At 45.4% G+C, this 14447-nt stretch overlaps 1 protein-coding gene across 6 annotated transcripts in view; it reads right to left on the reverse strand.

Annotated features, from left to right (window-relative positions):
* Nucleotides 1–14447, reverse strand: part of MYO9A (myosin IXA) — a 167393-nt gene that overhangs the window by 31542 nt on the left and 121404 nt on the right. For all 6 annotated transcript variants that reach the window (XM_073579431.1, XM_073579427.1, XM_073579430.1 and 3 more), the window contains 8 exons: nt 9430–9542; nt 9165–9289; nt 6851–7062; nt 5713–5829; nt 4493–4684; nt 4355–4402; nt 4086–4197; nt 3041–3102 (listed from right to left, as the gene is read on the reverse strand). In XM_073579431.1, the coding sequence (XP_073435532.1) occupies nt 3041–3102; nt 4086–4197; nt 4355–4402; nt 4493–4684; nt 5713–5829; nt 6851–7062; nt 9165–9289; nt 9430–9542 (981 nt within the window). The remainder of the gene's footprint in view (nt 1–3040; nt 3103–4085; nt 4198–4354; nt 4403–4492; nt 4685–5712; nt 5830–6850; nt 7063–9164; nt 9290–9429; nt 9543–14447) is intronic.

The following is a 14447-nucleotide window of genomic DNA, read 5'->3' on the forward strand; positions in this document are numbered from 1 at the left end:
GTTTCCTCCGGGTCTGCCTGGAGTGAGAGCGGCCCCTGCAGGCCGGAGGCTTTTGTGAAGTGGAGGTTCCCTCTAAAGGCCGGCGAGCCATCGTCCCTGCCCCTATCTGAGGCTTGAAGGGACTCTATTGCTCTCGTAAGCGACGCCATGGTCATGACAGTGATCGGGCCCACTACGGGGGATTTGACACATTGATCGCGGTCGCAGGGGAGGGCTCCTGGGAGCGTTAGGATTTGCAGGCTTCGCATAATCGCTTGCTCTGCGCCCGCGGAAACGCAGCCTGACAAGAGATTCATGCAGCGTAAAAGAACGTGTGCGTCTTTGCCTTTTCGGACATACTGTATCTGTCCGCTGCTGGGGATGTGGGGAGGAGGTAGCACCTCGTTTTCCCTGTAGCGTGGCCTCTCGGGCAGCACTTACCCCAGTCTTGCGCCCCCCAGTCCTGGCTGCTTCCTTCAAATTGCACGCCACCAGCTGTGGGAGTGAGCCAGCATGTAAAAACCGCTCTAGGGGGATGCTTCCGTTCTGTGGCCTAGCCGCGCTCCGAAGCCGGGGCCTAAATTTCTTCGCCGTCCAGTGCGGGGTGGGCCACCGGAAGTGACGTGCGGCTCCAGGGCCGGGACTTCCAGCCGTGGCCTAGCTCCGGCTGCAGCCGCCGCCTCAATTTTTCCCCTACCCGACCGGAGGGGGCGCGGTACACAAAAAACATGGCGCCACTAACTGCGCAGCGCCGCCTGACGGATCCAGCCACCCTCAGCCTTGCATGGCCCTTGGCTTCCGCCGGCTGGGGGCTCCAGCCCTGAGATCTTCGCAGTAGCCCTCCCAAACCCTCTCCTCACCAATGATCCTCTTCAGCCTGAGCGCAGGTATGTGAGGGGGCCTTGATAAAATAGGACGGTGCAGGCACCCTAGCTCCATCTAACCCCTTCAGGGGGTGAGGAGAGGGACCGTCCGCCACCTTGCAGCACCGCAGTCTAAGCATTGGCGGAGCAGTGGGGGCCGCACGGACTAGTCTTGTGCCTCTGTACAGCCCATGGTTTCAATACCTAGGGGTGGTCACAGCTAAGTCCGGCATTGTGTCCCACGACGTGGGAGAGGATACGTGGAGGGACACTCACACGTGCTCGCCCGTTGTCGGTTTGGGGAAATCGGACCCTTTCAATAGGATCCGTTGCCCCTGTCTCATCTTCATGGAAAAAGACGAAAAAAGTCTGGAGAAAAAAAACAGACGTGTGCCTCCATGGACACTAAGCAAAAAACTGATTTCCGCCCGCAATAGGGGCGAGGGTGTATACGGCGGAGGAGGAGCTAACCTCTTTTTTTCACTTGGTGTCAGCCTCCTAGCGGCGGAAGCATACACCCCACAGTATCTGTGTCCCCCAATGAGGCGAAGGAAAAAAACAATCTCAGAATCAGTGGGATCTGTTGAAGTGTTCCAGAGTTATTACCACAGATTGATACTAGTCAGAATTGTAAAATTTTTCCTGGTAAGTAAGGTGGAAATAGGCTCAGGGTTGAAGGGGAATCTGCCTCCAGAGCTTATATTACAGTAAAAGGGCTGTTAACAGTGTTACACATGTAATGACTGACTCTTTGCTTTCCTGATCTCACTGCTGAGCTATGAAGGATTATGCCACTTTACAGCAGAACTAATCTTTGTCTCAATACAAATACATCTGCAGCTCTCTTCTCCTGCTGTCAGCTATACTGTGCTGCCCTTATTCCCCACGTTAGCTGCCTGTGAAATGGAAACTGAAGAAGTGTTTGTTGAAATTAGGCACAGCTCTGCGGCAGTGTAAGAAGACAACTGCACATGTGTTTGTAATGAGGCAAAGATCAGTTTTGTTGAGTGTGATTATATGTGACAGTCAGTATATGTTTCACACTGGTAACTCCCCCTTTTATATAAAATAAGCTCTGGAGGCAGATTCTTAGGGAGATCTGTGTCCAGCCTGTAGATGTTAACAGCTCATTTACATATTAAGGAAAGCGTGGATTTCTCTGGAATAAGACAACATATCACAAATATCAAGATATCATTTTATTCAGCTTTCTATGACATGCATACCCATGTAGATAGCTTAGGAGGGTTGATCCTAATGACAGATTTCCTTCAAAATAACTATTTGTTCCCTTCATTTTAAGAAAACGTACCAAATTTTGTAGTCCTCAGAGATTTAGTTTTCGTCGCCTCAGCTGCATGATTTGCGGCTGCTGAACAGCCTGAATACATGTGAGGAATGCCTGTTTGTTAGACAATCCCCTCATGTATTCAGCCTGTGTAGCAGCTGGAAATCATGAAAACTGTGGCAACGAAAACTAAGTCTCCGAGCACTACAAAATACTCGGAGACAACCCGAGCATGCTCTGGGAAACCCAAGCAACGAGTATACTTGCTCATCACTAGTCTTATTACTTACCGGTGGTGGTGGCTGCGGTGAAGCGGGGTCCCAGGGTTGCTGCTGGAGGAGGCAGGAGTGGGGTGATGCTGCAGGCTGGGATGAGGGGGTGTTCGAATGTACGGCACGCCGCTGAGGGTGTTCCATGCTGCGGGGGCTCTGACAACATTTTGTGAAAGGCCAGAACCCCCACAGTTGCATGGTTTCTTATGCGGTGGCCTCCGGGAAAATGGCTGCCGCTGGCGGAGAATGCGCAGATGGAGATCTTGGCACCAAGATCTCAGTAGATGAGATTTCAGTGCGGAGTCCACCGCATAGGAAACCATGTAACTGCGGGGGCTCTGGCCTTTCACAAAATATCAGCAGAGCCCCGCAGAACGGAACACCAGCAGCACGGAACACCCACAGCGGCGCGCCGCACATCCGAACATACCCTCATCCCAGCCTGCGGCATGCAGCGACCTTGTTCCACTGCGACAAGTAAAATATATCCGCATTATAAGACGCACCCCATTTGGGGGAAAAAAAATGCGTCTTATAATCCGAAAAATACGGCAAGTGCTAACATTCTTTTTCTACATATAGTCTGTAATTTATATTAATGAAGTAATTGTTTATATGTACATTAAAACAAATGTTACCTTTTTATTGCAGGTTGAGGTAATCTGGGAGCAGCATTTCTTGTGACAAGCAAATCTACATACTAAAACAGAGCAGAAGTTTAGTACAGAGTCCTGACTCATCTAGTATTACCATTCTATTGCAAAGAGCAATTATTTCCATGGTTAATAGTAACTTCACACTACAAGATTCACTTGACTCTATTTTTGCCCCCAATGTGAAATGCCTACTCCAATTATCTGGATTTTTCAGCCAACTACCAATGCCACAGGTAAGAACTACTTGTAGCTTTGCAAATTGAATGTGGGTTCAGGTTTTCGTGCCCCAGGAAACATAAAATTGTTAAAAATATTGTAACTAGAGAAAGTCAAAATTGCAGAGATGCTATCCTCTGCGACTTGCATGTCCCTTATTATGTTCTGGGTTATCTCAAGACCCCAGAGCATAATAATCAAAAAGCTGTAAAAAATAAATAAATACTTATACTCACCTTAGCGCTCACCTCTCCGGCTCCACTGCTCCTCACCGTCACCTGTCCGGTCCTTGCCGCATTCTTATCATCGACGTGAGTGTTAAACTATCCCCGGGACTTCCAACTCTAATGAGGCCCGGAAGGGTTCTACGCAAGCACGAGTAAGGTCGTGACATATGCCGTAACCTTGAGCATTCATGAGCAGTACCGGTCCAGGGCTCATCAGAGTTGTAGGTCCCGGTCTAGCATAGAGAGACGTGGGGATTTCAATGCTTGCAGTGGTGATAAGAAGATGCGCTCTGGACCGGAGATTTGAGCGGTAAGACAAGTGTAAGTATTTTATTTATTTTTTAACCTTTTGATTGCCTGTTACGGTTCAGAAATCTGTGCAAAGGCCAATTACAAAAAAAAATACAGATTTTTGCTATAGTCGAGTAGAATTCAATTGCACTTCATTGTATTCGCTCATTCCTAATTATAACCTAAGGGACTACGGTGTCTCAAGCAAAATCTCGATAATACAGAAATTGCATTTTGAGATGCAAACACACAGAAATATTTGATTTGCAACAATTCACATGCCTAAATCTTACATTTACAAACAGCAGCACGGTCCATGATCCAGATAAGAGAAGAACAGAACTCGCAGTACGTGGGAATGTTGTACTGAGTGGCCTTAAATATATGGCCATTGTGTTCCTCAACCTGAAGTGGGAAAAAAAAATACGTAGGAACATAAAGCTGAACAAGTATACACAGAATCCTGTACAATATGTTAACTAAACCAAATAAAACCAAACTAAAGCAAAATAGAAGGACGACAAAGAAATAAAGGTATGGTCAATTACTGACAGGTACTTACAATGTCTGACTCTTTTTTCCGTCTTTTCTTTCTTTCTGGCTTTTGTGTCTTGTAAGAAAGAATATCCAAAAATGCACAATTAAAATAATATCTTGTTTTATTTCCTATAGCTCAAGCTTTTCTCTACTCAATAATTACCTTTCCTAGAGTATAATTCAGAGGTTTATATTCAGTGACAAATTCATCTAGGAAAATCTTGAATGTATTGATCCAAACTCGCACTGGGGACTCGTTCCAACTTCTTTGTTGATGTTGCTTCATGGTTTTGTCTAGGATCTGCTCAAAAAGTGCTCCAAGGTCCCGATAGCGGATGCTTTTCCCATCTTCTCCCTTTTATAGGAGATGGTGTAGGTAATATTTTAGAAAGACCGCTAAGAAACATTTAAGATAGCATTTAAACAAAGAGATTGGTCTGAGTAGAAAGCGTTCAACACAAGCTTATTGTACAAGGGATGGACTTTCTTTAGAAGGAGATCTTTCATATTTTCTGGTCTTAGTACCCTCATATGACCTATAATCTAGTGGCTACAAAGTCATTTACATGCAACAACTGTGAGGTTTCCAAAGGTCTCTCTAGAGGCATTTATAGGTGTAAGACCAAGGGGTTGTCCACTACCTGGAAACTTTTTTTTAAATGAAGAACCACTAATAAAATAGCAATAACAGATACTCTTGCTTCTGGCTCAGTTTCAGCAATGTGTCCTCCAAGTCTCCTGTGACATTGTTATCACGTGAGCCCTGCAATCAATCAGTGGAAAAGATTAGACTGTTCACACCCACTTCCTTCGGACGAACTTCGGAAAGGTGGACGAATAGAGAAAGCAGCAGCGGTCAGAAATTGACAGCAGGACTTTTGTGGCAATGTAAAGCCAACATCACTGCTGGTACAGAGCTGGTGCACCAAGTGATTGTCTTTTTTCTTTTATTTTACAAGCGGTCTACTACTTCGCTTAACAAGGAGTTTTCCAGGTAATGGACGACCCCCTTTAATCTGACCTGATAACCTATCCATAGGATTGGTCATCAATATCTAAGTCCTTAACAACACCTTTACAAAAAGTACATGTCTACAGCTAATATAATTTGGACATATCTAACATTTGAGCTACATTTTCCTCAGTATTGTCCAGTGTCATCAGGGTGAGAGAAAGATGGATGAAAGAAATCCAATACCCTACCACTGACAGAAGAAAGGGGAGAGAGAACGCAAGCTTTACAGGGGATACACAATGAACACAAAAAGCAACACAGAAATCAGCTAGCAACTTAGATACATAAGTAAGCACAAATCTCAGTACTACAATTAAGGAGGGTTCTTAACAGTATTCAGCATTTGTAATAATTCTTGGCATGGTTACCATAAGTGAACTGGAATACAGGCTGAAAATGTTCTGGCGAAATTCTTTTAGAGCTCGTTTAAAAAGAACATCAACCATAGAATCCTTCTTTCCATCTTCCGCATCCAGATCCCCGATCTGGAAGAAAAAAAGCCTCATAAACAAAAAGCTCTATGTAAAACGTTTTGGACACTTGTATTATTGTATCTATGGCATGACTTGTATCTCAAGTCTAAAGGTACTGTCACACTTAGCGATGCACCAGCGATCCCGACCAGCGATATGACGCGGCCAGGATCGCTGGTGCATCGCTAAGTGGTCGCTAGTGAGCTGCCACACAGGCAGATCTCATCAGCGACATAGCAGCGGTCGGGGGTCGTTACTTACCTGTCAGACGAGGCGATCCTGACATCCTTCCACCCGTGTCCACGCGTCGCTCTTTGGTGCCACAGGAAGCTCAGCAGGAAGTGGCCGACGAGAAACCGTCCAGGACGTTCTCGCGCGATCAGCGATAGACAGCGGGGGAGCCGGTTGGAGGTAAGTATCACACATAGCGATATCACTAGCAATATCGCTGCTACGTCACAAAAACCAGTGACGTTATAGCGATATTGCTAGTGATATCGCTATGTGTGACGGGGCCTTAATACTCAACTGATTAACGTCTAAGAAAAATTACCACTGGGACTTCATCAAAGTCTCAAACATCTAACTTAATATATCTCTAGAATTTCTGGATCAGAATAATATCTGAATTACAAATATGGACTCTCTTGTACGAGGAGATCCTAAAATTGAGTGTAATACAACATCCAGCATGAAGTTCTTTCCATAGCTTGTACACTCCTTTCTTAAAGGAGTTACCCTGCTTGACAGAAGTGTTCACTGCCATACTGAAGTTAATGAGTCTGAGGTGTTACCCACATGTCAGTATTTTGTTTTTTAAAGATTAGAGCCACTCCCCAATATATCTTTTTGTATCATAAAGACACAAAAAGTTGCTCAAAGGGTGAAAAAGACTCCCAAATATTTTTCTATTAAATAGAAAAAATGAACAAACTGGTAAAAAAGCTACAAAAAAAGTATCATAAAACAACATACTTGTACTGGATTTTATATTTACAAAATCTCTTCGTAATTCAAATCACATCCACTGTACCTTTTTCAGCAAGAATTCGTCCATACATTTCAAGTCGCTGGCGCTGCATATGATCTGCGCCCGCTCGTCCTGCCACTGTGCGGGCTCCAGTCCAGCACTACTGATCTTCACACTCTTCCTACGTTGCACCTTAGGGGATGGGTCCTTATTCTCCTTCTCACGGCCTCGACTAAGATCAGGACTGTGAGGAACAAGCCGAGATCCGGGATCACCTGGGAGACCGTCAAAAATGATAAAAAGCGTTAGATACATTTTGGTGCCGTTTATAGCCCACAAATAAAACTGAGAGGAGGAATCGGCAGCACAAACAAATGGAATAGAATGTATTGTAGTCACAGCAGATTTAACTACCCAGATTGTGATTGAGATCACGGATCCACTTCTAAAACAAAGTCAAGAGTACGTGCAGACAACATCTTTTAAATTAGGGCAAACTCGCAGAGTTTCATAAGTGGAACCCGCTTCAGGAAACCCTAGTGTTTCACTAAGTATTTTCTGTTTGTATTTTTGAGCTCCCTATACATTTCTTTATGCAGTTTGTGGTGTCTTCTAAGTGAAAGACGTTAAATGTACGGTCACTTTGGGCCCGTTTGACCGAGACTGTCAGGAGAGTTGTGCAGGAGACATGTCGGGCTTAGACAGTACCGTGGCCCGTAACCTTGTAGGCATCCACAATATATGGACTAGGGGCAGTTGGAAGGTACTGGAGACAGACCATTGTTACCAGAAGAAGGGGTATTATTGGCTTGCTGGACCCCATTAATATGGACACCGCATCGACCGTTGCCGGCACCATTGAGTTTGCAGCAGGAGCTGCAGTTTAGAGATTTCCTGACATCTGTGCTATTGGACCTTTATTTTGAATTGTCGTTCTTCACCTTAAGAATGTCCTTTGGTTTAATGTACTGTTTCTCTCCCCTGTATAACCCTTTGTCTCGCTTCATCCTTTCCCATTCATGCTGTTTAGCCTTTTACTTCCCTGCGTGGAGTATTCCCTTGTAAATAAGCCTGTTAACCCTTGCTCTGCCTGCATCCCGTCACTGCATCCCGCGTTCCTGCTTGTTATCTTTTACATCAAAATGAGAAAACAAATCCAGACAATCACCTTGTCTGATTTGGCAAGATTTATTTTGCAAAATATGGTGTTGGTCATCTAAAAACATGCAAAATTTCTGGCTCTCACAGACCTGTAAGTTCTTAAGAGGCTCCTCTGTCCTCCACTCATTACCTGTAGTAATGGCATCTGTTTGAACTTGTTATCAGTATAAAAGACACCTGTCCACAACCTCAAACAGTCTCACTCCAAACTCCACTATGGTGAAGACCAAAGAGCTGTCGAAGGACACCAGAAACAAAATTGTAGCCCTGCACCAGGCTGGGAAAACTGAATTTGCAATAGGCAAGCAGCTTGGTGAGATGAAATCAACTGTGGGAGCAATAATAAGAAAATGGAAGATATACAAGATGACTGTATATATGAAGATATACAAGATTTTCTGGATTTGTTTTCTCATTTTGACTCTCATAGTTGTGGTCTAGCTACAGTGCTGTGCAAATTAATTGGGACAAAGCAATTTTTCACATTCACACCTGTTCAAAGCAGTTAAAACTGGTTTGAATCACTGACTGGTTACCAACTTATGATTTTACTTAAAAAAAAATGCTTTGTCCCAACTAATTTGCACAGAACTGTAAAATGTCAATTACAGACCTCTCTCATCTTTTTAAGTGGGAGAACTTGCACAATTGGTTGCTGACTAAATACTTTCTTCCCCACTGTATATGTTTGTTTTTTATAGTGGTCTCATGCTACAGAGACAGCAGAGAAGTAGACGGCGCAAGCCAGGAACGGCAAATGATTGGGGGTGGTTTGGACATGACCGACATCAACCCGACTTACACTTTGAGTATAATGCGGAAGGAGGCACAAGAGTAGTGAAAATTTCATATGCCAAAACATATTTATTGCAAACAGGACAGAGGCAGAAGACAAGATAATGTAACCTGCAGGATTTATCTGCTTTTACACGTTTTTTTTCCCACCCATCCAGTTTCTCTACGTATTCTCCCCCATTCATGGTAGAAAAGAATATGAAGACTGGAGTGAGGTATATGTTTCTAAATGGATAACCAAGTGTAATAATCATTATAAGACCAGCTGGAATAAAACAAACTTGCTATTCTTTTATTTTTATGGCAAGGCTATAGTTTTATTATTGGTTTGTCAATGGAAGCCTAGGAGTAAAATATGAAATTTATAATGTAGCAGTATAGTTATAAAGCAGAAATGTGCGCATAGCATAGGAACTCTTACCATCACCAAAATGGATCCCTTCTTTTCCCAAATGATCTGTGTCCATCTCTAGAACCTCTGTCTGTGGGGTCAGCTTTTCTGCTGCTTTCATCTTCCCCCAGAAGCGAATCTTTCCTCTCTGGGGTCTAACATAACAAATGAATCAAAGATACAATGTCAGACAATGCGTACATAGATCATCAACAGATGAACTATTTTGCTTCTTTTCTTCCAGAGTATTGTAGACATGAGCATGTCCATTGGCTGCATTGGGCAAAGTGTTTACCTTGAATCTGGCTCTGAAGTGCGGTGAGCGGGCAGAATGCGGGACATCTCCCCTTGAGACACAGCTTTCTGGAGTTTGCTGAGTCGTTCCCCACTCTGAGCTTTCTGTAACATCTGGGACAAAAAAAAGGAATTTCAAACACAACCAAGTGATCGCAGTAGCAAAGAATATAGAGCTGTGACACAAGAAGTCAGAGGGAATATATATTCTCTAAGGGAAGGCCATGCTTATCAATTGGCACAATATTTTTTTTAGAATTTCAGGCCATTCAAATGTTTGTTCAGTTCTAAAAATAATAATAAAGGATAAATGGCGAGTGTGAAGTCCAATGTCTAATAGGTTCATTGCTTTACACAATCAATAAACTCTTTTGCTTCCATATGATCAAAATGCAGTATACTCCTAAACATTGAAATTGCAACAAGTCGTGGATTAATGGAAATGTATTAGCATATGTTAATGATATAATTTTCAAAACAACTTGGTTATTCAACATCAAGTATGAGCGCCTCCTGTAGAAATACTTACACGTCTTCGCATGTAATGAGGTTATTAATGGTTGTTGGTTGAATGGTCTGCCACGCTGAAGGCACTTGGGGCACGTAAATCACTAAGATCTGCTTCTAGAGTTCCTTTTGCAATTACCGACCAGTGACGTCTCAGATCTTCTCAATGGGAGACAAGTCTGTGGACACTGCAGACCATGGTAGATTGTTTAGGTCACACAGGCTGCTCACAGTAGCACAAGCAACTTGGGGCCTGGCATTGTTCTGTTGATAAAAAGCTTTTTGAACATTTTCACATTCCCTTGTAAAGGTCTCTTCACAATGTTGACCACGAGATCTCCAAAGGAATCTTCGGTGATTATTCAGTTCAAGACAAATGTGGGCCTCATCGGTGAAGAGGATAGACCTCCATTCTGTTTTGCTCTGCACCATGATAGTCTTTTGAGAGCAGTGGTGTGAGATCAATGGAACACTTGTAGCTGGATGCCTGGCTCGTAACCCAATGCCGTGCAAACCTCTTCTGATGGTTTGTGTAGACACTGTTTGACATCATAAAAATGCATGTGATGTCTAATTTCCCTTGCAACATAGAATGGTTCACTGCCTGCCAATCGTAATGAATGGTAGCCAGATTCCTGTAGTCTTCATTCCAGGTACACAAACAGCTCGTTATTACATTGATTTGGTAGTGGAACTAGTGGTATGGCCTTTTCTACAAAGTGTCCCAGAAGGAGGTTTTCAACAGGACAATGCAAGGCTGCATGCTCCTCATGCTATTGTGAGCATCCTGTGTGGCCTACATGTGCTATCATGGTCTGCAGAGTCTCCATATTGGTCTCTAATCGAGGCACATCTCAGACATCATTGGTCAGCAATAGAAAAGGAACCTGCTAGCAGCGGATCTTGTTGATTTCTGTACCCAAGTGCATTCATCATGGCAAAACATTCCTTAAACAACCATTAATAACCGCATTTTTAACATGACAAGGTGTGAAATGCGTGTATTTCTGTGCATGTATTTTCAGTACTTAATACAGAATAAATCAAGATTTTTTGAAAACTTTATTTCCACTTTTTAATCATTAGTGTACCACGAACAATGTCTATTGATTCTCCAATTTCCATAATTCCATGACTTTTCCTTGGTGGAACTGAAATGTCAATATGCAGGGGTGTAATTTGGCTTAGGACTATTCAGATCCAGTAGTTTATCATCATATATGGTCAGAAAGTTCCATATAAAAGTCTGCTGTTAGTCAAAGCAGAGTCAGACACAGACAGAAGAAGGTCCCTGTGCAAAAACAATGTAACGGCCTACTGTAGTCCAATATCTCATGATAATGCACAATTACACCTGCTTTGGAGGTGGTGGTGGGCTCCCCTTACCTCCCGGGCCCCTGTGCACCAGGGGTATGTCCACTTGTGACTTAAAATATGCCTAACAACCAAGTCTGTCTTAGTTGTGAGAGCTTCTTTCTCAAGACAGAAATATTACTGTGCTTGAAAGTGTAGAAGGGTAAAAATTGCTTGGCCGCACTCTAGCCATGGCTGTCCCAACAAGTACCAGATCTTCTAACTTAGGGTTCCGTTTCACTTAGCGACTCACCAGCGATCCCGACAACGATACGACCTGGTAGGGATCGCTGGTGCGTCGCTAAATGATCGCTAGTAAGCTGCCAAACAGGCAGATCTCTTCAGCGATGCAGCAACGATCCAGTGATAAAACACAGCGATGCATCCTGGCCAGCGGGACCAGACGACGAAAAAATGGCCCAGGACATTCCTGCACGATCAGAGATACCCAGCAGGGGTGCCGGTAGCAGCAATGTGTCACATGTAGCGAGATTGCAGGGGAGATCGCTGTTGCGTCAAAAAGATGGATTTTTGGTTCTTACCGTAAAATCTCTTTCTTGGAGCCTTCATTGGGGGACACAGATTACCATGGGTGTATGCTACTGCTGCTAGGAGGCTGACACTATGCAAAACAAGAAAATTAGCTCCTCCCCGGCAGTATACACCCACCGACAGGCACCAAGTACCTCAGTTGGTGAAAAAGCAGTAGGAGAAGCAACGAGAAAACTCTAAACATATGTACCAACCCAACAAGGGACTCTAAGACCCAACACGGTACAACTTAAACAGGGAGGGTGCTGTGTCCCCCAATGAAGGCTCCAAGAAAGAGATTTTACGGTAAGAACCAAAAATCCATCTTTCTTTATCGCCTTATTGGGGGACACAGATTACCATGGGACGTTCCAAAGCAGTCCCAAGGGTGGGAACAGCAATAAGGAACAAAAGTAACGGAAGGGCTTAAGTCGGCCGGTGAGCCACCGCCGCCTGCAGAACCTTCCTACCAACAACAGCATCAGACGAGGCCTGGGTATGAACCCTGTAGAACCTCGTAAAGGTATGCAAAGACGACCAGGTTGCGGCCTTGCAAATTTGCATGGCCGAAGCCTGGTGACGAACAGCCCACGAAGCCGCCACAGCCCGGGTGGAATGAGCTCTTACTCCCAAAGGGGGTCGTTTTTCCTGAAGACGATACGCTTCCAGAATGGTAGAACGAATCCAGCGAGCGATCGTGGATTTGGAAGCCGGAAGGCCCTTCTTGCGATCTTCAGAGATGACCAGCAAGGAATCGGACAGACGAAAGGAAGAAGTCCTGGCGAGATAGACACGCAGGGCTCTAACTACGTCCAGTTTGTGGAGAGACTTCTCAAGCGGATGAGAGGGAGCCGGACAAAAAGAAGGAAGAACGATATCCTCATTGATATGGAAAGAGGAAACCACCTTTGGAAGAAAAGAAGGAACGGGCCTGAGGACGGCTTTGTCCTGATGGAGAATCAGGTAAGGGGAACGACATGACAAGGCCGCCAACTCAGAAACTCTTCTGATGGATGAAATGGCAATCAAAAAGGTGACCTTTCACGAGAGAAGAGACAAAGGAATGTCCTGGAGAGGCTCGAACGGCGCCCTTCTGGAGAGTGCTAAGAACGAGGTTGAGATCCCACGGGTCTATTGGCGAATGATGAGGAGGAGCCACATGGGAAATCCCTTGGAGAAAGGTTTTTACCTGCGGTAGAGAAGCTAGCTCTCTATGGAAGAGGATAGAGAGAGCGGAAACCTGGCCCTTGAGCGTACTGTGTCACAGACCCGCTTCTAATCCAGAATGAAGAAACCCAAGGATAGATGGGATAGAAAAGGACATTGGAAAGACTTTTTTAACATCGCACCAACGGAAAAAAAGCCTTCCAGTACCTATGGTAAATGCGGGAAGAGGCTGGTTTCCTGGCTCTCATCATAGTTTGAATAACCTGACTGGACAGACCTGATTCCTTCAAGACTGCGGTCTCAACAGCCATGCCGTCAAACTCAGAGACTGAGAATTCTCGTGGTAAAGGGGGCCTTGCGAGAGAAGGTCTGGACGGTCTGGAAGCCTCCAGGGGACGTCCGCGAGCATGTTGACTAGTTCCGCGTACCAAGGCCGTCTTGGCCAATCTGGAGCGACTAGAATCACTGGTACGCCTTCCGATTTTATCTTTTTGACCACTCGTGGAATTAGGGTCAGAGGCGGGAACAGATAAGGAAGTTGAAACTGGGACCACGGAGTCACCAGCGCGTCGCATGCGACGGCTAGAGGGTCCCTGGACCTGGCTACGAACTGCGGCACCTTGTGGTTCATCCGAGATGCCATGAGGTCGACATCCGGGGTGCCCCAACGGTGGCATATCTGATTGAAGCCTGTGGGGTGCAGGGACCATCCGCCGGACGCTAGGCCCTGGCGACTCAGAAAGTCGGCTGCCCAATTGTCCACCCCTGGAATATGGACGGCGGAGATTGCCGGAACGCAACGTTCTGCCCAGCGGAATATCTTGGCCACTTCTGACATTACTTGCTTGCTGCGCGTGCCCCCCTGATGGTTTATGTACGCCACGGCCATGGCGTTGTCCGACTGAATACGGACCGGCTTGCCGGAGAGGAGAGGCTGCCAATGAAGAAGGGCCAGGAAGATTGCTCTGATCTCCAGAAGATTGATTGGGAGGAGCGACTCCTGTGGATTCCAGCGTCCTTGGGCCGCTTTCTGATGGAACACGGCTCCCCATCCTAGAAGGCTCGCATCGGTGGTGACGACTTGCCACTGAGGCGGAAGGAAGGACCTCCCTTGGAGAACTGACGCCGGCCGTAGCCACCAAGTGAGAGATTGCCTCACTCTGAGAGGGAGCCGAATAGGACGGTCAAAGGACATCGTGGTCTTGTCCCAGGCTGAAAGCAGAGACAGCTGGAGGGGGCGAAGATGAAACTGCGCAAAAGGTACTGCTTCCATGGAAGCCACCATCTTCCCCAGGACCTTCATGCAGGACCGAATGGGAATGGGAGTAGGCCTCTTGAGAGTTCTGATGCCCTTGGAAAGGGTCGCAAATTTTTCCCTTGGAAGAAAAACACGGGCTAGATTCGTGTCGAATTCCATGCCCAGAAAGGTCAGACGCTGGGTGGGGGTCAGAATGGACTTCT

This window comes from Dendrobates tinctorius, unplaced genomic scaffold, assembly GCF_039654945.1.
Source record: "Dendrobates tinctorius isolate UK_male_01 unplaced genomic scaffold, ASM3965494v1 ptg000062l, whole genome shotgun sequence".
NCBI classification, from domain to species: Eukaryota; Metazoa; Chordata; class Amphibia; order Anura; family Dendrobatidae; genus Dendrobates; species Dendrobates tinctorius.